Here is a 26,966-nt window from a genome sequence, read left to right as displayed (position 1 = left end):
AATGAATTTAAAAAGTGCTTATTAGTAAACTGCTAGCATTACCAAAACACAGGATATTAAAATATTTATTTAGTCAGTTTTACCTTCCTAAGTGCACAGTGTAGTATTTAAGTCAAAGCTAGCTCTAGACGTTTGAAAATCTTGATTTTACATTCTTAGATTTGTTAACAAGAGTCAGAAGTTATCCATTAAAATGGACAGGAACACCAGAAACGAACTGCAAATTCACCTTTCACGACACAGCACAAAAATCATGGTCACAGCTTCATATTTAATGTGGAATCACTTTAAGTATACAATATTTCAAAAGATCCAGAAACTGGTTAGGAGCTAAAAGCCAGTAGAACAAAAATACAGAAAATCTAAAATACATCTTTGACCTTTTTAATCCTATGTTTTAGGGTCACATTCCTGAATAGACAAGTTTGCCTTATGAGGAAAGAAACTTTGGTATGGAGTTGAACTAGCCACATGAATAGCACCTGTAGCTTTCAAAATAAATAGTAATGGCTAACTAGACACGATGGCAGCAAGATATCCCCTAGAACAAGCATATGCTTGGAGCTATGCATGAAGGCTGGACAACAAAATGAGAGTAATTTTTTTAAGTAACTTCAAAGCATTTCTGCTTTTTGTATTTCTAATTATTTAGAAAGCTTTCCTTCAATGAGAAAGCTTTACTTTTATATGCTAACCCCTTATAATCACTCCCTTGAAAATTGCACTCTCATGCTCACAGAACACTATCATTAAGTGTTTTTCTTTTAAAAACTTTAGATTCCCTCTATTTTTCTAAAATATTGTATTTTTATTCCATAGGCCCATGCTGGTTAGCAGTAGATGCTGGGAACAGAAACATCCCCCCCCTGCTCCAACAGTTGCTTATTAAAAAGGTCAAAGACAAATTCGACCTTGAAATGGAACAGAAGTTGGGCTTTTCTTAATAAATGGTATCAGAAATAACAGATTATCTTTGTCACATGTGATACTCTCCTACAGCCATCGACAAAGTAGCTACCGGAATGTAAGTCTATGTTAATCTGTATTTTATGGGTTTGCAACGAAGCATAATACACATTCAACAGAGTAAGTGAAACTTCTGTTTCCAGTGTGTAATGAATTTTAGTAGTTTAATAAATTTTAACTTTTATTTGTGTATTCCACTGTAGTGCTGTGACAACAAATCACACCTGTGTACCAGAGCATACATCAACAGTATGATGTAACTTTACTTACACCACTGCTATATTTAGATTTTTGAAAGAGACATAAGCATACACTATGGCCACAGCAAATAATTTTCTGGTTTTTTCTTGGATAACCATCACTTTTTGAGTAATACTTCACTTTTAAAATTTGAATTATTGAAAAAAGTCACAGAAAGTTTATACAGGAACAGATATAAGGAATAACCTCACAGGCACTGATATGACAAACATTTATTTCAAGGGCTGAGAGGCATTAATACCATATTGACAAAGTTGACTGAAAAGAACGACTAACTTTGTCTAAATGGAAAATGCCCACTTTTGCTTGTTGAGAAAAGAAATTCAGAAAGTTATTTTTTGGCCTTGCTATGTCACGAAGTCAATCATACAAAGACCTATGCATTTAACCTAAGGTAATAGTTTTAAAAGCCCTTCTATAAAAAAAAAACAACAAACCATCATGCAAATCTTTGATCAATTATGCAGCGGCTTTAAAACTGTTGCAAGACCATACTGTATATATTAGCTTTTATACTGCTAATGCACAACTAACAGCAAACTCGATTAGATTAACACAAATTTGTCTTAATTACATTGTTATATCACACTAAGGAGACAAATGCCACAAGATTGGCAAAAACATTTAATTCTGAGCACTCAAATGGCAGGACAATTATGTGTTGTAACCCCTTCACATTTAGAAAAAAACATGATCCTGCAGTCTCACTTTACAAAAAAAGAAAAAAAACCTTCTGTAAAATAGTAATTGGGAGGGGAACAGTTCTATCACCTAACACAAAGTAACTCATACAACTAGTGTCAAAGGCAAACAAAAATACTTCTAAATAAAAGGTCAAAATACACATAGCAACAGAAGCACAAATGCTGCATTAAATACAGACAAGATAGGAAGACAATGCACTTGTTAATAAAAAAGACAAAAAAATGAAGTAAAGATACTAAAATCAGCAACACATTTAAAGAAAATGCTATGAGGGAAAACTGTTTTTTCCTATAACAAGTTTCCATTTGCAGCCTTTCCATCCATAATTTGTCTGGTACAGTACATCCAATTAAAATATTCAGACTCTCACAGAAGAACTAGGTTGTTCTCTTCCAAATCTAATTCAGAAGCTGGTTTTGGATGTTTTAAACAGACATCATTATGAATGAAGTAAAAGCAAGGCAACAAATGGACTTTTCATTACCATCAATATTAGCAATGATAACAAACATTTTTAAAAGTTATCATAATCTTTTTTGTCCTTCTTTCCCTCTGCTTCAAACCCATCAACCCCATCACTGTCTCTTCTCCTTTTACGATTGTTATGGATGTTGAAGCGTTGATTCATCTGTGGTAACGGATCCATTCCTAGAACTTTGTGTATCTGACGGAATGCAAGGAGCCTCAGCGCAAACTAGAAAAACGGTAAGGAAAAGTTACTCGTGTTACAAACAAATGTCCACTTTGAGTACTTTGTAAAACAATTAGGGAAGAACATTAGGGATGTGTGGTATTACCAATAGCTCTAATTATCCCAACTTTCTGTCTCCCAACAAAGTCAACACAATAAAATGTCTATGTCACATTTGCTGCTTCTGTAAGTGGAGCAACTTAGCTTAATGTGCGTGTGCTTGGGCTTCTGGGCTTGTGCTGAAGCAGCCAAGGCTTGTCACATGTCATGTTAGGTGACACATGATCAGGAACCATTAACAAAAGGATCAAATGAAGAGGCAGAGGCAGTAACCTCTTAAACTGCAAGCACAAATAGTCATTACTGTCATATAAATCTTACAGATGTACTTATAAAATTTCCAATCTAGTAACATAGTGCTGTAGAATAAGCCTGTTTACAGATCTAGATCTATATATATAGATGACAATGCTACAAATTTTTTTTGAGAATAAATTTATTTCAATAAATAATAAAAACTATGAACCTCCTATGCTGTGGTTTGGTAAGATATGATTACATTCTGAGAAAACAAAATTCACATCCAATATAAAGCTCTATTAAAAAAACCAGAACCAAAACAAAACCATCCCTCAAATTTAGTTATTTCACACCTACATTCCCTTACCTGTGCACTTGAAGTAATATCCTCTCGTTGCTGATCTGTCATTACAGCAAGTGTATCAAAAGGATCCTTTTCACAAGGGTCCAGAAGGCCAGGACCACCTACAATAATCAGGCTAATTAGTAGCACATCTTTACCTAATTACAAGCAAGATTACAGATTAGTTAAGTGTAAGTATACAGAAAAGGCAACTTGCCTTTAAGGATGATTCCTGAAGATATACACTCAAAAACTCTTCTTAGTGCATCTCCAGGACTCTGTGGTCCAGTTGCGCTGCTAATTGCTTTCTCCACAAGCAGCTCCATAGCCTAGACCAACAACAGAAGGATTCAGCCAAATTAGAAGATGGACTAAGAATAAAGCTTCTACTGCTCCTCAGTAGACAATTTTGATTTTTGAATTTTGAAGAACATTGCACATTGTAGAACACTCAGTTAAAATAGAAAGAAACCCCAGTTATTTTATAAAGGTGGTGCCAGATTAACAGTGAGCACTGATACTGGCAGCTCATCATGGGTGGTGTCCTCCAGGGCTCAGTTTTGGGCCCAGTCCTGTTTATTCATGATCTGGATGAGGGAATCAAGAGCAGCCTCAGCCAGTTCACAGATGGCACCAAGCTGTGTGGGAGTGCTGATCCTCTGGAAGGCAGGAAGGCTCTGCAGAGGGATCTGCACAGGCTGGATCCATGGGCTGAGGCCAGTTGTGTGAGGCTCAACCAGGCCAAGTGCTGGGTCCTGCCCTTGGGTCACAGGAGCTCCCTGCAGCTCCAGGCTGGGACAGAGTGGCTGCAAAGCTGCTGGGAGGAAAAGGCCCTGGGGGTGCTGGTCAACAGTGGCTGAACATGAGCCAGTGTGTGCCCAGGTGGCCAAGAAGGCCAAGGACATCCTGAATGTATCAGCAATGATGTGGTCAGCAGGACCAGGGCAGTGACTGTCCTGTGCTGGGCACTGGTGAGGGCCACACCCAAATCCTGTGTTCAGTTTTGGCCTCCTCACAAGAAAGAGACTGAGGTAGTGAAGCATGTCCAGAGAAGGGGAACAGAGCTGGGGAAGGATATAGAGCACAAAGAACTGCTGAGGGAGCTGGGGATGTTTAACCTGGAGAAAAGGAGGCTCATGGGTGACTTTACTGTTCTGTATAACTACCTGAAAGGAGGGTGTAGATAGGTAGGGGGTTCGTCTCTTCTCCCATGTAATTGGTGATGGGACAAGAGGAAATGGCCTTAAGTTGCATCAGGCAAGGTTATAATAGATACTGGGAAAAAAATTTTGACTGAAAGGGTTGTAAAGCTTGGAACAGAGTGCTCAGGAAGTTGACAGAGTTACTATCCCTGTTCACAAAACATGTAAATATTGCAATTAAGGACATAGTTTAGTGGTGCTGGGTTAACAATTGGACTTAGTGATCTTCAAGGTCTTTTCCAGCCTGAACAATTCAGTGATTCTGCGATGGGCTTCTTACCATCACAAATCATTAAATAATTTTGTGTAAGTTTATACAATCCATATACAGGCAGACAACTTGTCCAGCCATTTTTGAGAGTATGAAACACTCTGGGACACTTAATTCTGCCAGCCACATGAATACAATACACAATATACCTAATGAAACAGGATGCTATCAAAAAATAGAAACTATTTTTTATACAAGAGTACAGAAACTTATAAAATCAAAAATTTAATGTTCTTAAAATGCTTAATATCTTCACTAGTCCTTCAGTAGCAAGACTGAAGGTCACAGCAATTCTTCTCCTGGTTATCAACCAACACTAACTCAGATGTTAAACAAGCGTAAAAAAACTTTGTGATAATATATTTTCTGAAATGTATACATTATTTGATGTTAGTTAAAATGGCTTAAATAATTAGCTGTGTTTTAAGTACTGGTCATTTTTTTTCTGTGAATATTCCTTAATTCACTTTTATTGTGCACTGTTTTTTTACAGAACAACCTATAAAAGTATTTGTAAAAGAAAGGACTAAATTCTCTTAGATCGCTTGCCCAGAATTAGATAAGTATTTCACTGCTACCTCTTTAAAGGTTTAAGGCTTTTAAACTGCAAGTTTATTATCAAACAATGGTTTTTGGTGGGTTTTTTGGAGGCACTTGTTATTTGGGCCTTGTCCCCCTCACCACATCTACAGTTGTTCAAAAGCTATCTTTTGTTCTTCCTTTCAAGGTATAAATATTTATTCTGATGTGTGCAAGTAACTACAGGCAGTACTCTTCACTAAGGGTGCCCACTCCTTTCTATTTCAGCTCCATTTAAGTGACAGATTTCAATTATTGAATTGAATTGCTCAATTAGTTCCATCCTCCTGCTGTACCAGTCAGGATTTGGCAACAGTAAATTAGATATTTTCAAGTGCATCAATCAAAAAAAAAAAAAAAGCAGATCTCAGATTTGCATTTATAAAAACCTAGTTCTTTTGGATCATCATATAATATACTGAGGTCTGTAACTCAGTCCTAGGAAAATGTGAATTATGATGTCCTGGTGTTTATGTGGACAAAAGGCTGGATTTCAAATTTGAATAATGTGCAGGAACCTGACAAAATTCTTCTAATTTAGTTTTCGCTTTGAGCCACATGAAAAGCTAATACTGTGAACATTCAGGCTTCCCATTAACTTCCATTTTTACAACTACTTGTTTTTTTTAAAAAAGCTCTGTCATCTCTTTTGTTTGTAGGTTTTCTAGTACAGAGGGCAGGAGAATCCAGAAATCTGTACTACTCCAATCTATGAAATTCCATCTGTACTGACTGAAATTACCACTTTCATTTTGTCATTGTTTATTATCAGTAAGACTTTTCCCACTGGCCAAAAGCACAGCTGACATCAGTTCAGTGCTGATCCATCTCACTGAGAACGCATCAGGTACCAGAACAAATCAGGAATCATTCTTGGAGAGAACTGAGATGCAGCAAGGTCTGACACACTGCTGCACATCTCTCCTCTCTTCTGGATGTGCCTTGGAACACATAATGTGAGAATTAAAAAGCCACATTCTTTGCTCTTCACACATATCCCTGCTGTGTGTTACAGTAGTTGTAAGGATACTTTTCTGAAAGTATGCCAAGGTTCACTTTCTGGCAACTCAGTATCATAGTGATATTAAGAGAGCAATTTTTAGCATCTTTTAAGCTGTATTTGTTTAGTGTACTTTTCATGAAATGCAGTACTGAAACTAGCACTAGTTTTTTTCCTTTTAAATATTTAAAAAAACACAGACGTTACTGCTCCACTTCCTTTCCAGAAGCAATAATTATTATTAGAAGTAATTTAATAAAACTATCTGTAAACTTGGTGGAGCTGTAAAACATTTCTCATCTAAATGAAGTCAACTGCTCAAAACAATGTTAGTGCTCTTCCTGTCAAAACTGAGAAGGAAGCAGCACAGTACAACTGGATTTGGTCTGCAAAACACAACAGCCAGAGCTAGGTTTACTTCCACATCATATGCTTCAGGTATTTGTTTCAGACTGACTTTGTCCAATCCACATCTTGTATATCATTTAATATTTGGAGCTTTTGTAAGGTAGTCAATGCAAAAGGAGTGCTCCAAGAACACTCAACTGAATTAAGAAAGGTGACCTGATACAACCCAGAGATTTAAGTGACACTGACTAAAATATGATAATGACACAACCAAAAGCTGTACTGAAAAGTACTGTGGTACTTCACCTTGTGAAAGGGACATAATAATCGTAAAAATTACTGTGTTTTTTTGAGTTCTTTCTGTTATCACAGAACTATTTGGGCACAACTAACATTATTTTAGGTAAGTTTCAGCAAATTCCAAGCAATTCAGAATAGGTGGTTAGAAATTCTATTATACAGAGTAAAGGGAAAAAATGCTAAAACCCAGAATATTAATCTACCTACAAAGAATAGAAAAGGACAAGAAAATTTATTTTGGAAAAAATAGTAACTTCCAGCTAAAGATGAAAAAACCTCAGAAACTGTATTTTAAGAGGGAATCTGGAGTATTTGTTAGCCAAAAAAGACCCCAAAATCCTACATTATATGTTGAAAAAGTCTGAATTTAAAAATTGTATTAATTGTAAAAACTGTATACTTCCCTATAATTTCCTTGTAGAAGGATATTTATTAAAAAGACTCATTAAAAAAAAATTACTTACCCAGCTTGGAAAATCAGACCAAGTAGGAACCCGCTGACAGAGGTCACGAAGAATACGTATGATAATCACACAGGACTGCAGACCATTAGCTCTAGCCTTGAGAGCAATACAAAATCCAATTAATTAACCCCTGCACCCATAGCAAACAGGACTTGTTGAAAGACTAAAACACCACTGTTCAATGGAAGCTCAGATACAAGATTGAAACAAATCATTCTACAACTTTATTCCGTGAGCTGCCATTTACAGCAGTATTTTATACAGGGTTAGTAATTTAAGGTGGCAGAAGTCAAAGTGCACAGGTTATACAAGAATAACATTTCTTGATCCCCTATACACTTTGACCTATGTTCATTTGAAACAATAAATACAGTATCTTTCTATATTAGCAATAAAAAGGATAAAGTAAAGAACTAAGAAATACGTATAGAGACTGAAAGGTCAAGGGAATCTGTTTGGTTTCTTTATTGTGCCTTTGCCAGAATGCAAAGTCACTAAACCAAACAGTTGCTTCTCACCTTTCATTCCCTACACTTAATGCACTTAAAGAAATAGAAAAAAAAGGCTTAAATCTAAACACAAAGCTTTAAACACATATTCCATTATTTAAAGCGAAGTCACTCTGCAGCCTTATGGAATATATAACAAATATACAACATATGATCACCCCAAGCGAGTCAAGCTTTCAACATCGCCTTCTCAATGACCGGAAAAAAAAATGACGTCAAATGAGCAATAACTGCATAAAGCAGCTCCTCCATACTCAACCTTCTACAGTTAAATTTAGGGACCAGAGAAATATTAAGTATTATTAGCATGAACAACGCTGAGTGTTTTCACACAGTTAAACATTCATATTGCAACTGAACTAATCTCTCATAAGGCTACAAGAAGAAAGTAAAATGATGTTCCGAACCTGGAACCACTTAGCGTGGCGTAGAGCAGCCAGAGCGTCAAGGCATTTTTGCCTGTCCAAGACGTCCGGTGGGTCTTTCACCATACCCGAGGTTACATCTAAAATGGATTGAATTGGCAAAATGCAGTGAGGAATGGGTGTTTGACCAGGTGAGCAAGACACTTCCTTAAATAGCTTCAATGTCACACATGCCATTTGAAGTTTCAACCCTTAAATGAGTAATGTAGATGTTCAGCAGTAGCTGCTCAATTAGGATTAGGGCATTGACCCAGTAGAAAGATCAAGAGCATAATGCACTTCAGCTCTTAAGTTATTTTCAATTGCATTGCTGATTATGCAATGCTTAGCTAAGACTGGAAAAACACATATCTCCTAAAATTAAATACTTAAGGAAGGATGGTTGGACACAGTGCACCAGCACAGAGAACACAAGACAGAAGGAACACAAAAATCCACTTTAGCCAAGAAGAAACATTTGAACTTAGTTTCTTTTAAATTTTAATTGTCACATGCTATTTGGGACCTAATATAGAAAAGTAAGTATAACAAATCTTAAAAGCACTAAATGTTTAGTAATAAGGTTATTTTTATCATGCCTGGAACTTGAAATTATTTTACTTTAAAAGCCTGACTAAAGGAATGTGACATGTTCTTCAATATTATGGAGTTCCTTGTTTTCTAGTACCTTCTCTCTTACCCATATAAATAAAAGTCCTCAGCCCATAACATATGTTCCAGCAACACTTAGGATGCAAGGAAGGATCTGAAAAGGGACTGCTTTACGTAAGACTCACCAAGATAAAGAAAAGAAAGGAGTAGTCTAAAAAACAAAGCAAAATGTCTGAAAGATGGAGAAAACACAGCAGACATTGCCTATTTAAATGTTCAGGAAATAATTTAATTACCAAGCTGACTGCTTTGCTACCAAAAATGAAGAATTCACAGAATTGGTTTAATCAATGAAACTGGAAGCACTACCACCAAACAACATGAAATGGTATCATAAAGTTACTTGAAAACTATATGGGTATAATCAGATCACTGTTAAAAGTTACTTTTTTACTCATTCTGAAAATGGCTATGGTGACTAGTCGTAACATATGTTGCTAGCATAACTGGTGATACACCAGATAAGATGAAAACAAAAAGCTCTCACTCAATGGCACACTTTTCACAGGAGCTGGCTGTTTGGAGCACTACAGTTTACTCCTCCAAGATCTAAATTTAGGTTAAGCCAGGGAATAAAATAAAATAAGAAACAATGAGACTCATGAAACATGCCTGCAACGAGAAGCTTTTAGGAATGTTGCAGAAATTGTGCTCTGAAACCACAAACATAAAATAGTAGGTATTCTTAAGTATATGGAGCTAAAAGGCCATGAATTAACATGGTGGTATAGTTTTGCAATACAGTAACTACATTTAACGTGAAGTACCACATTCAGATTTGAGCCTTTTGATAGGATAGTCCCATTGGTCTGCGCAAGGATAAAAAGGTGAAGACTTCATAAGAGCAAAGTTGAGAAGAACATATGTAACTTCTCACACAGATGTTCTGTTTTACAGACTACATATTAAGGTGGAAAAATGAAAATATTTACTAACAATGCAATTACAGAGCAAATAAAGATGTTTAAAGTGATTTTTTTAAAAAACAAAACAGATTTAAAAAAAAAAAAGCCCAAAACAGAACAAAAACAACAACAAAAAAATCCCCTCCAAACCTATACAAGAGGGGTGCCAGCTAAAGCTAAGTGATGAAAGGAGTACAGCACAGATATATGAGACAATGAGTACATCCTGAGAAGACCCATGACAGGAGGAAGTAGCAAAATAAGGCTGAGAAATAAAAAATGGAAATATATACTGTTGGGCCAATAGCCTAATCAATAAATTATTTACTTTCTCCTAAAACTAATACACAAATACATGACACTGTGCAAACTTTTAGCACAATAATTCATGAAATAATTTGAAATTTCTACCTCTGAAAACCTTCAACTTTTAAAATGGTTTTACTGACAAGAATTGCAACTTAAATGTACAGAAAAGAATCTTAGTGCTGGAAATGTTTATCTAAAATGGGTTACTAATAGCTGTCATAAGAACACCCTTGGAACTTAAAAAGACTTTGAAAGTCAGAAGTTGCTGAGGCATGTACTACTGAAAAAATATATCAAGGGAACTCCTGTAATATTTATTCTGTGGATTTTTGCATATGTTTCACATTTCAGGATTAACCCCTTAAAGACTGTGTAACTAAAATCAGAAGCCTAACATACCACCCTACTAAACTAAGACAAAAATGGAATTAATTTACAAAACACGGGCATGAATTCTTACCCTGTATAACTTACTGCTAGCCTAAACATAAGGGGTTAATCTTCAGTTAGACGTGCTGTGTCCACACTACCTCTTCATTAAAAGTTAACAGGTATATCAATTTAGGTAAGTTTTATTATGTAAAGTACATTTCATCCAGTCAACTATTATAAGACTAGTGTGAACACTGCTTCATTCTAGGAGTGAGACAAAGACGGAAAGAAAAAAAAAACAAAAACCAAACACAAAGTAACAGCAGATGCTAGGACTATGCATCCAAACCCCTCCTTTGTAAAGCATGGCAGGTGTGACACTGAGCTTTAGAAAACCTTGGTCAAAAATCCTTCCGATGTCTTGGCAGCAACCCCTGACAGGAATCAAGTCCCACTGCTAGAAGGCTTTGGACCGGGGCTGTTAGCTAAGGATAAAAAAGACACACGCGCACACACAGAGGTGTTTGTAAGTATGTACACTTTGTTTGCAGAAGGAAGACTCCACAGCTGGGTTAGAGCTCTTCAAATGTATCAGATTTGGTCAACTGTCAAACGCACAATACTGTAGGGAACAGTAGCTATGCGGTTAACAATTTAATTTCACTGTTTTCGGTTTTTTTTAGCCTTTTATGTAGTAACACATCAAATATGATTCTTCTCCACGTGCAAGACACAGATTGCGTCTTTACTCCAACTGGTTCTTCCGGTAAAGCCTTCCTTAATACCTGAACTAGTTCCCCAAGCGGGCTAGGGAAAATGAGAACTTGAAACCAATGTAAGACACAGAGCATGAGAAGCTGCAGTAAGAAAAACACAAAAACATACTGTTACTCTGCAGCAAATAAGCAGCAGTCTTCGGAATAAGGAACTTCTTTGCTGCAATAATTGATAATTCAGTCTTCTATTTGCTCCAGTTTCAAAAGTGAACTTTTCTGCATATCCATTTTATACTGCTCAGTGTCTTGAAGAGAAATCTAACTTGATTTTGTTTGCCTAGAGGCAGTACTGCATTCAGCAGTGAATAAACTCACGAAGATAATTAACTCAAGTGTGGGTCAGACAAAAATACAGATTTGTTTCCTTTCGGTGGCATAACTTAGGGGAGGTGATGGTAGGAATTTGAATTTTTTTTTATCTTTAGTCCATATCATAGAATTTTGGGCCAGAAACCACTTAGTTGAAATTCAGTATTGTAGCAGGAATCAATACTGCACATTTGCACAGTACATCAAGAAATAAACATGGTGTTCAAGGTTAATTTCATTAAATGGTTAGTCTAATTTAATAATAAAATGCATTCTTTATAAACTTAAATAATATGGAAGGTATGGATTCAGCCCAGAGTCATATTACACTCAGATTGTCCAAAACCAAGTAAAATTGGTTGGGTCTGACAGTACACATACAAAGCCTTTATAGCTAGGAATAATACGCACAGCTTAAAACAAAAGCTCTCTAAGACTCTTTGGAAGTCATCCAAACCACAGAATGCATGTTGAAAATTTTTCTTTCTGATTATGTAGGATGACTTTGTTAACATAACTTGCTTATAAATGCACTAGTCACAGCTACAGGACACTTAGTAATGCAATATAAAAACCTCAAGTGTTTTAGAGGACATGTAGTGATGAGATGAAATATAAAAAAAACCTCCGTGGCTTATATAAATACGTATATACACAAGCACATGTATACACACACACATACAATTTCTTTCAACCTGTATATGGTAAGTGTTAAAACAGCCTCAGATTTCCTATTTGTAGGTTCACTGTCAAACACCAGAACCTTGTTTGCTATGATCGTTTTCAACTATGAAAATACAGGATTAAAAGGAAACAAAAGTTAATTTTATCTGACCCATAAATAAAAAGAACCAATGTACTGCAGACATTAATCATGCTTGTTGGCTTAAAAGCTTTTGGAGCTTTGAAAGTGTTACAGAACAGACCCTAAAGCAACACTGCTGGCACCAGAGAAACTGTGGACTTCAGAAACATAAATTGATTCCCGAGCTCCACCTTCTGCTTCAGCTCAACGACAAAGCCATTTCTCATTGTACTAGTTGGGTTTGCCAGTTGGATAAAAGAGTGATTGTAATACCAGGAGCCTAAATATACTCAAAAAGCACTCCAGACCAAAAAGCAACCTCAGAGAGCTGGAAAAAATTGCGTCATCTTTCAAAGTTAGAAGCACTGTTACCATCAAAAGTACTGTAAAAGTGCATTTTAAGTGGCGCTATTTAGAATGTCTAAGTGATGGAAATACTGACCCAGTTCAAACCCAAAAACCTGTGATTTGATTTTCTAAATCCATACAATCTTTCTCTTTAAGGCAAGACTGCTTTGGAAAGCCAGTTTATAGCCACTTGCTATAATATACTTAGTTTTCCACATAATTTTAAAAGAGGGGGGAAAAAACTCAAGCTTGTACCTTTTCCAGAAAGCTGAGGTTGGACATAAAGTTAGAAACTTTAAAAATTAAATAAAAGCATCATATACATGTTTATTTTAACCAACTGTTCTCTACTGAGACTGGTTGTTGAAAAACAAAGTTTCAATCAAATACATGTGCCAGCATGTTGCCTTCCAGGACCTTAGTGCCATCTTAAGCAGAATAGATAAACATGAAAAAACAGGTGAGAAATAAATAACATCTTTAACAACTTCCCAACCTCCATCCCTCATGTTCTCTTCCCGAATGACTGGAGATGTCAGTGTGATTGTAACTTGCATTTTGGGTTCCACACACGAATTTAAAATTATTGCTGCTTCTGGGATTGCACACTTGATATCGTATTTCTCTGGACTTATCACCTAAATATTGAGAAACAGAAATTTCTATTAGCATGTGGCCATTAAAAGTATGCGGAAGAAAAAGGATTCCAACACATTCTTCCTTCAACAGAAAGACAGAAACACAATATAATTATATGAAACAGGTACCTGTGTAGTCATAGAACCACACTACCCACTATAAAGATATGTAGACTTGCATATTGTTTCCAAATTATTAATAAAAATACACGAAAAAGCAGTCAGAATAAAAAAAAAAGCTGCCCAGAAAGGAAATTAATATAAATTATGTAACAAGAATCTTCATGGTGTTTGAGATAAAGAAAAGCGTCAGAGCCAATTAAAATGTCAGCAGGGTGTTTCTCACTAGAACATAGAAACCTTTGAAAAGCAAAGATGCAGGGGTTATTTTTTAAGCTCACAGTTACAAATGGGTATTGCTAGGTACATCCTGTGCTTTGGTGTCACAAAATGCTAAGAGAAAAGGGCAAGATAAGCATCAGGGAAGAAATGTAACTAACAAAGTGTTTATTTTGAATTTTTTTTTGCAACTTTATTTAATAATTCTAAATAGCCCCAAAAGGAAACTGTAGGCACCCCTGTGACCTTCTTCTACATACATGGACAAGTGGACATTTCCATGAAGACAGACCAAGATGCCCATTTATTAAATTTACTTCTGTTACGTCAAACAAGAGCAAACTTGAGACTATTTATTTATTTTCTCATTAATCTGATCCTGCTAAAGCTTCTATCATGCCAGTGATTCTGTCAAGCATTTTACTAGAGTGCATTGAAATACTACTGCTGTGACAAGCACTCTACAGTGACAGGCTTTGTTCAGCAGAGAGCAGAGACTTTATACCTTTTTATGGAAATACTACAAAGAGTTTATATTTCACTGAATGGTCTAAGACTGCATGTTTACTTTTTTAAAGGTCCAAATTATAAAAAAAAACCCACACTAGACTTAGCTGGCTAATTGTGAACAATAAAACACTGGCACATACAAATAGGACACAAGATACAAATACAAATTCTGGCATTAATGGAAAACTTTGGCCTTGAGGCAGCAGGTGTGCTGCAACAGGTAATGTGGTGTAATTATCTCTATTGCTACTGATAACTGATTAATGTTCTTTCTTGTGCTCATTTCTATTTCCCAAATAAATGAAATCTATTAAATGGTGATTGATACTATACTGTTAGAGCAACACTTTTATGGACACAATATAGAGGAAACAGAACATGCAGCAGCCTCTGAATTCAGACAAAAACACTCAGAAAATGGAAAGAAAATGAACCTGAGCTATGTCATGTAGCAGCACAGCAAGTCCTCCAAACATTTACCTTGACAGATTTTCACAGTAATTTTACGAAAATTCAAATCCAAAAATCTAAATTCTACTTACTGCAAGTTGCTTAGGGAGACTTTCAGCAATACGACTGAGTAATGTCTTGGAGGGTTTCTCAGCACACAACAAAACAAGATTGACATTTCGGTCTCCACGGAGTAGCAAACCTTTAGCCAAAACGCCCACCCGTAAAACGCCTTTCAAGGCTCTGTGAATTATATTAAAAGTTGCATTTAAAACAATAATGTAAAAATCATAAAAATAATCCTGAAGATAGAAAAGTGAAATAAAACAGTGTTCCACATCTTTCTGAGACTTCAAAGTAGTGCATAAAAGTCCAAAGAGATGAGATCCTGGAAACACTGATAACAGGGTAAGGAAAAACAATAAAATTATTAAAAATTAATTTTAAAAAATACCTGTCTTTGCTTCCATCCTTTTTATCATCTCCCTCTTTGTTCTTGCTTTTTTCATGATCAGTCATGCTGTCAGAAACCAGCTTCAAAGCACGCTCAGTAATAGAAACAATTTTTTGGACTGCCTGAAGTTCCTCCTCAGTTGGATATATAGCAGCATGCTTGGTCATCACATAGCGGTCATCAGAAGAGTCAGGGCGGCGCATAGGCTGAACAGACAAAAAAGCGTACTTCTGAAACTTGGGTACACTTCCAAGTTCAAAAATGAGACAAAATGACCAAAACCCAAACATGTGGCTAAGAAACACAATATTCAAATCCCACATCACTGAAATGTAACAAAACACAAAGTCTTCTCAACAGCCTACACTGTCACAATCAATCATGTCTAAAAAGACATGAGATGTACCAAAACTAAACTAAGGCCAAGTCCCAATATCAGAGGTACTTCTCCTCAGCATTAATATCACTTGCCTTTCTGTTGACTGGAAAATACCTACATATTGCTGCAAAATAAAATATCCATGATTACTTTTGTACAATCACAGGATTGTACAGGACGGCCTCAGAAGGTCATCTAGTCCAATCTCCTGAGCAAAACATGGTCAGCAGTAAGACCATATCATGTTGGCTGAGGGCTTTGATTTTTGAAAACCTTCAAAGGTGGTGGATGCACAACACGTGTATGGAAAAAGATAATTTCCTGTATTCACTCTAAACCTCTTCTGTCTTGGCTTAAGCTGGATGTATCTCACCCTCTCTTGACTGTAAAATGCCTGGCTCCATATCCTGTATAAAAGCAGAGTTATTAGAAGACTATTATGTCCCACTGAAGCTGTCTTCTACAGGCTGAACAATCTCAGATGCCTCAGTCTCTCCTCACAGGGTAGGGTAAGCATTCTAGATCCCTGACCATCCTGGTAGCTTCACACTGAGCTTTTTATGGTTTACGTATCTTTATGTATCTTGTACTGGAAAGCCCAGAATTAAATGCAATATTGCAGTTAGGGTCTAATGAAAGCAGATCACTTCCATTCATTTACTGACTGAGCTCCTTTCAGCAAAGCTCAGGTTGCTGCTGGCCCTGCTGCCAGGGCATGCTGCTGACTCATGCATGACCTGGCTGTTTGCTAGGACCCCCAGGTCCATTTCAGCAGAGCTCCTACCCAGTCTCTATCAATGCAATATTGAATGCAACTTCCTTTCTGAGTGTAGCATTAGGCATCTGTGGTTGCAGAATTCCATAACATTCCACTCCTACAGCCTGCCTAGGTGCCTCTGGATGGTGACATTGCCCTCGAAGGCATCAGCTATCCTCCCCATCCCAAGATGATTCAGGTTCATGCCAGTTGCAAACCTCAGCAGTGAGCACTCATTCCATCACCTTTCAGATCACTGGTAAGGTACTTATCAGACCAATGCCAGTATGCTGCTGGAGTATGGTGCACCACAAAGCATTATTCTCTGAGACTAATGACCAAGCCACTTTTTATCCATGCATTTGTCCACAATTAGGTAAATAATGTTGTATAATGCAATCAAATAAAATAAAAAGTAGAAAAATACAGTATGACTTGTGTTTCATAAGAAGCAATATTTAAAGCATCCTCTTGTCATTTTGCTGGACTTATTTTGGAAGACTAGTCCACCTACACCATTTCATTAGCATATAATTTCTTCTTCTCTTTTCTAAATTCTTTATTAAGAAACACTGGAGACAAGTGAAGTAGCACTGAATAATTTATAATTCTTAACTGTGCCTCCTGGTAAGAATGGTTTAATTCTTTCCTCAAGTTAAGAAACTCACAGCTGGTCCTTGGGGTTGAGGAGGCATTCCAGGTCTAACTCCCAGCAGACCTAGAGGTCCTGGAGGGCCATGAGGATATCCTCCATCTGGTACTCTGCGACGGTCATCCCAGTGATGTTGCTCTTCCTCCATTCTCCTCCAGTACATGTCCTCTTCATATCGCCTGAATAATCAAAGTGTTCTGTTTATAATTGTTTATACTGTTTTAGTACTTGACAACACTCTAGAGAGATTCTTCTCTGTCCTCAACAACTTTTAATAGTCATAAGCAAATACCAACGAACAGATGGCAACTAACATGAATTATTGTTGTAAAAGTAGGTCTGCATTTATTGCAAAGTAATTCTAGTAACTCTGCATTCCTCAGTACAACTGAACAGTAGCAAACAAAAATCCCAGCGAGAGAACGATATTTTAAAACAAGACAGTACAGAGTTCCCTAAAGTATTTAAAATAAGTAACTATATGTAGAGTTAAGTTTCAGACAATCTGACAGCAGCTTTGTCACATTCATTCATGAAATATAATGCATTACCTCATTTCCATCCTCCAGCGTTCCTCCTCTTCTCGCCTTCTCCAGTATTCTTCTTTTTGCATCTGTTTCCTCATCTTCTCTTCTTGAATTTTTCTTGCTCGAATACTGGGCTTTACTTCTACTTGTAAGTCCGGGTTTACTTTTTTCTAGACCAGAAAAGTAATGAATTAAATGCTGTTTTCCTGTCCTCATCTCAAGGTTATGGAGTTACTCAGACATATTTAACATAACACTACTCCTCTACAATAAAATCAAAGGGAGTAAAGTGCAGTGTTAGAACTGCACAAATGCACTCACCTTTAAAAGTCTGCTTTTTAATGTTGTTCATCCCACCAAAAACACTGAGCAATACTATTTTATGTTTTTTAAACTTCATCATAAGCAACATAAAGAACTCATTGTTGCTTGCATTGGTTGTACTACAAGCAACATTGAAAACATTTTAAAAAACCTCAACCAAAATACAATTTCGCAGCTTGCATTATTCTTTAAACACTACACTGCCTATGAAATATATTTCTCTATTTTTAGATGCTGCTTACTCAGAGTGCTTACTTTTATCTATTCTTTAAACCTAAGAACAGGTGACCAGACCAGTTAGCTGATATCCGGTCGATTTTCAGAGAGTAGCATTAGCATTTTTACCTTGTACTGAAGTCTGTGCCGCCGCCCTTTCAAATGCATCTCCTTGGCATTAGGATCATTAAAACTGCACTCACAGAGTTTACAGTGAAAGCGGATCACCTTTCCTTCATCATTCCTTACCTGGAAAATAAAGTTGTAACACATTTGGTCTTTTTTATTTATTTTAAAAAGCTGATATAAAATTTAATTATCCATTAATCTAAATATCCAGTGACATTGGATGTCTACCTCAAACACATTTGTCCCAAAACACATTAAGAAGTTCACACAATAACTGAAAGAAGGCAAAGTGGAAAAGTAGAACCTTCAATTCTGACAGACATACCACTGTGCCTGGTAATGAGCGAGGACACAAGGTTCTTCCATTCCAAAGAGTACACAGCTGTAAATTCAAACCTGACTATAGCGAGCTAATAAATCACAAGTTGGTGTATTATGCAAAATTCACAACAGATTTGATCCACCTATTTCATACCAGCCATATGAAACAAAAAAAGAAACATGCACAACGTAAAAATGTAAACACATGCACAAGCCTTTACAGGTTCAGTGCCTTGTCACTCTTATCTTCAAGGAGAACCCAGGGAATTACAGTCAGTCAACCTCATCTTGATCTCTGGGAAGGCAATGGAGCAGCTAATCCTGGAAACTATTTCCAGGTAGAATGAGATCAAGAAAACCATTAGGAGCAGTCAAGCATGACTTCACCAAGGTGAAGGCCTGGCAGATGAAGGCAGAGCAGTGAAGACTGTCCATGTAGACTTCAGTAAAACCTTGGACAGTCTCACCACAAGATTCTCCTACACAAGTTGTTAATGCATAGGCTGGAAAAGCATACAGTGAGGTGGACTGAAAGCTGTCTGAATAGTCTGGCCAAGGGTGGTTATCAGCAGAACGAAGCCCAGTTGGAGGCCAGGAGCCAGCAATGCACCTCCAGGATCAATACAGTCCTGTAACATGTTCAGTAATGCTCTGGATGATGGGGCAGAATGCACCCTCAGCTAGTTTGCTGATGACACAAAACTAAGAGGAGTGACTGGTATGCCAAAGGATTGCACTGACATCCAGAGGGACCTCAATTGTCTCACCTAGTGAAGAGGAGGCTGAGGGGGATATCAGGATTTATAAATATCTGGAGAAAAGGTGTAAAGAGGACAGAGCCAGACTTTTTTCAATGGTGCCCAGTGCCAGGACCAAAGACAATTAGCACCAACTGAAAAACAGCTGAAGATGAGAACACTGTTTTATTGTGACTGACTGCTCTCACACAACTGCTCAGGGAAGTTATGCAATCTCCATCCTTTCACATTCTCAAAAACCATCTGGACATGGTCCTAGGTGACTGGCCGTAGGTGGTCCTTCTTAAGCAGGGTGACTGAACCAGACGACATAAAGAGGTCCCTGCCAGCCTCAACCACTCTATGACTACGTTTCACTGAAACAACTAAAAAAATAGTAACATTTTCATATTAATACCTCCTCCACATAGTCATGGCCCACTGGTTGGACATCACTTTGCAAGGCAGCAAGAGTTGTGGGAGTCACTGGTTCAGCTGCTGTGTCCGGTTTTACTTCCTGTGTTTGTACTGTAGCAGCAGGAGGTGTTTTAACACTTTCAGCTGATTTCATTTCTTCCATTTTACTGCCTGTTGTCTGAAGCTTATTGCCACCTAGACATCAAAAAAAAGTTAAATTACTACCCTTCATAAAATGAAAATGTGATTTGACATAAAGTGCAAACTGAAGATTTTATTTGTAAATATCTATGATCTGGGCAAAGAATTATAGTCTTTTAAAATCTACCCAAACTTAGATACGTTTTCAATACAATTAAATATTTTAACAATAAGTTTAACAACATTCATGTTACTTAAACACTGAAGTTGTTTATTCTAACAAGAAAAACTTTTGCTTTATAAAATTACCACTTTGTTATTTGCTTTCCTGCATGTTCAAGAGACAGGACTGAATGGGGAATAACTCAGATAGCTTATTTTAATTATCTCTTTTTTTATTATTTTGTAAATTTATCTAGAAAAAGTGCTTGAAAATTATAATGTTTGTACTAGTAAAGGCAGTGTACCCCTGGTGTTGCAACTGTATAAGGCTCTCCTTGAAGAACAGGATAGCTTATTGTGGAACAGCTGCTTCCCATCTCTGTTATGTTCAGTTCAAAGTTTCCATGGTTAGTTTTCCACTGTAAAAAGGATATTTCTGTTGCCCATCACAAAATGCCAATCTATTGCAGGTGCATTAACAGCCCAGACTGTGAACTGAAATTAGGACTATAAACTGCAATACTTCAGCAACTACTACATATGAAACCAAAGGTAGCAGGCTTCTTATGAAAGTGGGAATAGTATTCAAGAAGGGCCAGGTGGAGACAACTGGGCAGAAAACACCATAAATCTTGAAGCAAAATTTTTATAGACATTCTTGCCTATCAGTAATTCCCTTAAACATAGTGGAGTAACTCATGCATGGAGTTACCTAAATACATTTGTGTCTGCTGCACTAATTCTTAAAAAATTTATGGAACAGGTTAGGTTTCAAAATAAAGACTGACTTCTATACTTGCCAACAAAGTTTATTTTCGGTGTAGATATTTTCTTTACAGCTATGTTAGCAGCGGTTGAAGATGTTTTGTTGTTGGACGCAGTGTTAAGTGGTGTGTTTGTTGTGGGAGTAAGAATTTTCACTGCAGAAGATGCAACGGAAGAGTTCACTGTACTGCTGCTAGTTGCTATATTTGAAGCAGAGGCAGTCGGTTTGGAAGCAGATGTGGAAGTTGAGGAAGTAGCTTGGGTAACCACATTTGGTTCAGTTGAAGGAATTGGTTTGCCAAGTTTTGTATGCAACTTTACTACCTGTAAGGAGGAAAAGAAATTCAGAATATGATCTCCCGGAGATAGCTATAAAAAGAATGTATCACAAGCAAAAGTATCAATATAAAAAAAATAGAAATAAAAAATTAGATTATTATTTATTTTTTTTACAAAAAGTGGTCTTGGGAAAGACAAAAGACAGATGTGCCAAAGCTCTTCTCGTTTGTAACAAAGGAATAAGTAATTGTTATCTTATATTGCTTACTTCCGTTAGAAACTCGGGCATTTACTCCCACATCTGTTTACATAGTAACAAAGCACAACAAGCTTGTAACTCAGGACAGTTCATGAACACATTTTGCTCCTAGTGTTTCAATGTATCTGTTTTGTTGCCTGGTCACTTTTTAGACTCCCTGGAAAAGGCAGCACATTGAACTGTTTTGGTTCCAAACAGTATTTGGAACTAAGAATTATTTAATTCACCTTCAGCAACACTGTCTTTAGATTGCTACACCTGAAGAGTCTTCATATTGACTCACTTTCCAGATTATGTAGCTAAACTAAAGATATTCCTTAGGCAAAAGTTTACCATTTTTTTTCTTTTTTTCCAATGTACAGAAACAGTTTAGAAGGATTTAAGATGTATTTCAGAGCTCTTTAGTATCTTATAGAAAGTAAAGAGGTACATGCTTATTCTTAGAAGTAATAAGCAGAGATCTTTCCACAACATGTCTGTCATGGAATAATACTTCTTTTTGGTGACTGCTGACCACCGCCTGAAAAAGCAATGCAAGTAATCCTTAGGTAAAAAACACACAAGATCAAAACTGAAGACTGAGTTTGGATAACAGCAGTAAAAAATACAAATCTGTGAGACATGCCTTGCATGTGAACATGTGTACAATCATGATAGGCACATAACTTACTTACTTAGGCTTTTGCGCTTTTTATGTTCCCTATTAGAATACAGACATATTAATGTCACACAATAGAATAAATTTAAGCTTAAGCAACTCTTCAGAATTACATTTTTCCAGTAGCATGCACACAGTTCTTTAGTTCTCACAGGAATAAAGAGAGTCCTTTGAAATACCATTTTCACACTGCTAAGAACCTAATCCCAGCAATGGTTTGCAACTATCAAAAGAGAAAACTATTTCCAAATATAAAAGGATAATAATATATACTATACTCCATATACTGATTGAGTTACTGAGCACAACTGAAGAAAGCAATGGCTCAGTTTACTAAAGGAAGAATACCAGGCAAGTCTCTCTAAATTTTAATTTCTGCTCTCTTTTAAACATGCTGTGAGATTTATTTATTTTAATAAGAACAATGTTACTGATGCCTGTGTCCTGAGATGCAACGAACTATAAAAGCACAGCATTAATACTGTATTTGTTAGTGACATTAATCTTTCCAGAGTTATGAGGAAAATCTGTAATTTCTAAACACGTGTTCTACCTATCATTGTACATACTGTTCTATGTCAAAGTTTAAAACATGGGTCACAGCATTTCACAGTACAGCCCAGAGTTTTTACTTCAGAATGCCCACAAAAGAGCACCCAAACAATAAGAAAAACGCGTGTACCAGAAGCCTTCTAAATATACTCACTGTAAAGTCCACTACAACAACTACTATTGTTCCTTGCTTCCACAGACAGTTTTCTTTGCAAGAACTATCAAATAATGATGCCTTGCACTCCTCTTCTTTGCACTAGCTCAGCTTACAGTGTTTCAAAGTGCACTGAAAGATTTACTGTCCCAGCCAGACACGTAAGATGAATCTTAAGAAAAATTCTGAGAGAAGTTAGGGGGCACAAGCATGGTGCCACATGTCCTCAAATGGTACCTTTCCCTCATCTCACTCTTTCTCTCATCCTCACACCTTCTTCCTACGATTTGCATGATATCCCAATATATCCCCTTGTCATTGGTGCTATGGCAATATTTCCCCTCTTCTTTCAACAATGCCCTTCTAATAGTGAGCCTAAAGACAAATTTGAAAGGAAAATAAGAACTAAAATCTTTAAATAACATAATTTAAATTCTATTGTTTCTGCATATTTTCTCCTTCCTAAAAATGAGAAAAAATGATGGGGAGAAATGTTTATTCTGACTAGCATGGTAAGAAAAAGAGAAAACTCTCACTTTCTGGTGCTTGGCTCCACGGATATGGGCAGCATAAGCATCTGCACCAGTACAAGACACATCACAAAGCTCACAGCGCAACTGATTCTGAGTTCCACGAGCAGAAGTACTGTTGCTGGTGGTGTTCTGGGAAGCTTTTAATGCTGCTTCTTTCTTTTTGTGTTTCTGGCCTTCCAAGTGCTCTTTGTAAGTCTGTTTAAATAAACAAAACACACACAAGTAAGCTGTCTTTGTACTGTGAATGTATGTAATACAGAACATAGCAGAAGACACACATTTTACCTAAGAAGTACCTCCTACACTGAACATTTCTGTGGTACAGCATGCTCTAAGGCATTAATAGGCCACTTCTAAGACCAGAAAATGTTCTTCTCCAGCATCAGAATATCACACTTAGGTAAAATAACACATTTTTTTTCCCTCTAACTTCTCAAAATTCCAATCAAGTAGTGGTCATCATCACCACTGAAAATTTGATAGGATCAGAAAATTGCAGTTTCCTGCATTGCATTCAATTATTTTTGATTTTCAGCTTCCCTCAAACTCTAAGTGGATCCAGATAAACAGAAAAATCAATTTAAAAGAAGGTAGTGCACAGATAAAGCTGTAATGAAAAAGAAATCAAAAAATTTATATTAGTTCCTATATTAACACTAGAGCAGACAGGGTAGGAAATAATGACAAGTTTACCCAAAGTAAAATAACTGTTTAATCAGACTCACACAAACACTCTGCCTGACTTTCTATTAACTTTCTAGGCACTTGTACCCACTGAGACACTGAAGTGGGAAGTTGGAATATAATGAAGAATAAATTTTCAGGTTTCCCATTCACAAAATTTGTGTAATCCCACAGCTCTCAAAACAGTATTTTCTAAGAAGTTTCCTACACTAAAGAAACAAATCACATTCAGAGTTTCAAATAATTCTGAAGTCAGGTGAAGCTTCTCTGTACCAATTCAGGGGGTGTATCCTTATGTCTTCCAATAAGAACTCTTTCTATAATAGTGCACATTTTTATTTCATTATTCCCTTAGTAGAAGTATACAATCAGGTCTAAAAGTCAAAAAATACTCTTGATTAGAGGGATAGAGCACCCCTCCTATGAGGAAAGGCTAAGACAATCTGGTTTGTTCAGCCTGGAAAAGAAAAGGCTTTGGGATGACCTAACTGGGACCTTCCAGTACCTAAAGGGAGCTTATAAGAAAGATGGAAGAGAGACTTTTCACAAAAGCCTGGAGTGACAGAACAAGAGGGAATGGCTTCAAGCTGAAAGAGAGTCAGTTTAGGTATTTCAAAGAAATTCTTTACTGTGAGGGTGATGATGCACTGGCATGGGTTGTCCAGGGAAGCTGTCGATGCCCCATCCCTGGAGGCACTCAAGTGTCCCTGCCTACAGCACAGAGCTTGCAACTAGATGATCTTCAAGGTCCTTTCCAACCCAGGCTATTCTACAGTTCTATGACTCTTAAGAGGGTCAGGTTTTTAGCTGAAGAAATTATGAATAAAGTATAGTAGAATAATATATAATACAGATACCTGTGGTCCAGCACAGCTGATCTTGCAAACGTCACAGTAGTGGATCTGGGGTGGTTTGGGAGGCTGTTTTGGTTTCAGTTGCTTATTTTGGAATGGTGTCTTTTTAGTAAAGGTGGTCCCTGTCCAAGCAGCTGTTGCAGCAGCAGCAGCAGCAGCTGCTGCTGCCTGTTTCTGTTGTTGCTGCTGCTGCTGTTGGTAATAGGATGATGCAGCTGAATACACTGCAGCTTCATAGCCAGAATAGGAGGTACCTGAAAAATTAAAATAAAAACAAATGTTACATCACCATATATAATGTATCAATTACATAATACACTAATTCAAATCATGTTGCATAACAGTTGAGGGACAAGGCAAGATATAAGTAATTCACTGAGATCTTGTCAGGCAGTCTTGAATTTGGCTTCATGTTTCACAGCAGAAAAATATACAGCTACTAATCGTGCTAGAATATATTCAATTCTAGACACATCTTTGCAGACACATAGTTATGTTAGATATATCAAAGCATCTCTAGAGAACATAGGAAATTTCTTAGTGCATCTGGTAAGACTGGGTATGATGGAACAAGAACTATAGTGAAAAAAATCAGCAAAGGCCACATGAAACAAGAAATCTTCTAGAACCAGATTTGCTGTTCACATTTCCAAATGGCAAGGACTGATAATATGGAGAGGAAGGGGAAAAAAATGAAGATAAAAGACAGAATGTCTAGTGTTATTACATCCTATTTCAGTGACTTAAGTTGTTTTGGTACAGAGAAGATGCTTCACTCCCTAAAACCTGGCTACACAGTCCTTGATTTCTGGTTGAATAAATCAGGGAAACCAGGCTCTGTCTCAAGGAAGTAATAAAATCCCTTTCTAAGCAGGAAACAAAAGAAAACAAAAAGTACAGGGTAGCTATAACATGCCAGTTAATTACCATCTATGGCTATGAAGTTACCATATTTTCATCTTTAACTGTGTTTTGGATTCCTAATGGTTGAATTAAGGTCTTTTCAGCACACATTTCTCATTCCACTTTGGGTCAGGACAACCCAAACTTACAAGATTTATACTGAACTGTTCCTCCCTGTCTCTGTAGCTGCATGCACCCTTCCCATTTCCTGGGAGTAACATCTGTGTGGATGCCTTTCCTTAAGTTTTATATTCCATTTTCTCCATTTCAGTTTATACCTTACTGCTCAGGTAGCAATGCCAACACTTTGTATGCTCTCACATGTAACAAAATAGGCACATAATGCATCAAACCTCTTTTAAAGATACAATAAAACATTCTGCCACTGTAATGATTGAACTGGTTGATACTTCTCAGCAAACTATGATATAATTGAGCAAACTGCTAGAATTCTGAGTGTTGAAAGCCTCTTCTGCAGCAACTGCAAGGATCCCAGCAATAAAACATGCAAAAGTCTTACCAGAGTAAGTTACTGCTGTTGTACTGTACGTTGCACTCTGAGTATAGGATGGCACAACAGTGGCTGCAGCTGCCACTGGCTGCACAGTTGAAGACACTGGATATATGGAAAACGTTGTTGTTGCTGGACTTGGGGTTGCAGGTTTTATAGCTGTCACTTGCCGTGTTTGCTGGGCTTGGGTGTACTGAGTTGCCCCTTGACTATATCCTGCTTTCGGAGCTAATGAAGACAGAAAATACAAGTGTACAAACATTGACAAGTTTTAGTTGAGTGAAATGCAAACCATACTAAGGGAAAATTAACAATATACTCGTGAACAAATGTGTAAAAATGGGGGTTTGTTTTGGGAGCTTTGTTTCATTTGTTTTGCATTTTAGTGTTGTGCACTTGATTGCTTTACTGTCATGGCTAGGCACTGCATATCATGTATCTCAATCAAGTCACAGCTCACAGTAGTAAGCCTTAAATTTATTTATTTTTAACTGTGCTATCATGTTTTTAGCATGGTTTTAAACAAGTATTAAATAACCTTCTTATCCAACAGTTTTACTAGAATACTCCAAACCAAAGCACACCTAAACATTTGTCTTAATTCTGTGTCAAAAAAATAAGCAGGATTCATGCTTTGCAGCAATCATGATACGAGTAATTAGAGAATTATATACATGAAGTACCTAGAGAACGGAAAGAGTATTTCTAACTGAGTTATCATCTGAACACAACACTTATTATCTCAACCTATTTCAGCAAGGTTTCTAGACTAATCAGTAAGAACTTAGCCTAGAAGTATATTTTGAATGTATTTAGTGGCAG

At 36.9% G+C, this 26,966-nt stretch overlaps 1 protein-coding gene across 10 annotated transcripts in view; it reads right to left on the bottom strand.

The window, feature by feature from the left end:
- Positions 1–251: 251 nt before the first annotated feature.
- The window catches only part of ZFR (zinc finger RNA binding protein), a 48,358-nt gene continuing 21,643 nt past the window's right edge, over positions 252–26,966 (bottom strand). For 3 of the 10 annotated variants that reach the window (XM_023944002.2, XM_086867707.1, XM_086867709.1), the window contains 16 exons: positions 26,154–26,372; positions 24,734–24,984; positions 23,196–23,387; positions 20,793–21,081; positions 19,691–19,884; positions 18,215–18,334; positions 17,570–17,715; positions 17,035–17,197; positions 15,231–15,436; positions 14,869–15,019; positions 13,336–13,477; positions 8,347–8,444; positions 7,431–7,526; positions 3,484–3,595; positions 3,291–3,388; positions 252–2,626 (listed from right to left, as the gene is read on the bottom strand). In XM_023944002.2, coding sequence (XP_023799770.1) covers positions 2,447–2,626; positions 3,291–3,388; positions 3,484–3,595; positions 7,431–7,526; positions 8,347–8,444; positions 13,336–13,477; positions 14,869–15,019; positions 15,231–15,436; positions 17,035–17,197; positions 17,570–17,715; positions 18,215–18,334; positions 19,691–19,884; positions 20,793–21,081; positions 23,196–23,387; positions 24,734–24,984; positions 26,154–26,372 — 2,657 coding nt within the window. In that variant the 3' untranslated portion in view covers positions 252–2,446. Of the gene's footprint in view, positions 2,627–3,290; positions 3,389–3,483; positions 3,596–7,430; positions 7,527–8,346; positions 8,445–13,335; positions 13,478–14,868; positions 15,020–15,230; positions 15,437–17,034; positions 17,198–17,569; positions 17,716–18,214; positions 18,335–19,690; positions 19,885–20,780; positions 21,082–23,195; positions 23,388–24,733; positions 24,985–26,153; positions 26,373–26,966 lie in introns of all 10 variants that reach the window. The other 7 variants (XM_023944001.2, XM_086867706.1, XM_086867708.1 and 4 more) reach the window with 3 other exon arrangements.

Source organism: Cyanistes caeruleus, chromosome Z, assembly GCF_971803275.1.
Source record: "Cyanistes caeruleus chromosome Z, bCyaCae1.hap1.1, whole genome shotgun sequence".
In the NCBI taxonomy this organism is placed as follows: Eukaryota; Metazoa; Chordata; class Aves; order Passeriformes; family Paridae; genus Cyanistes; species Cyanistes caeruleus.
The sequence above is the reverse complement of the archived record's forward strand: the minus strand, read 5'-3'. Positions and strand labels throughout refer to the sequence as shown.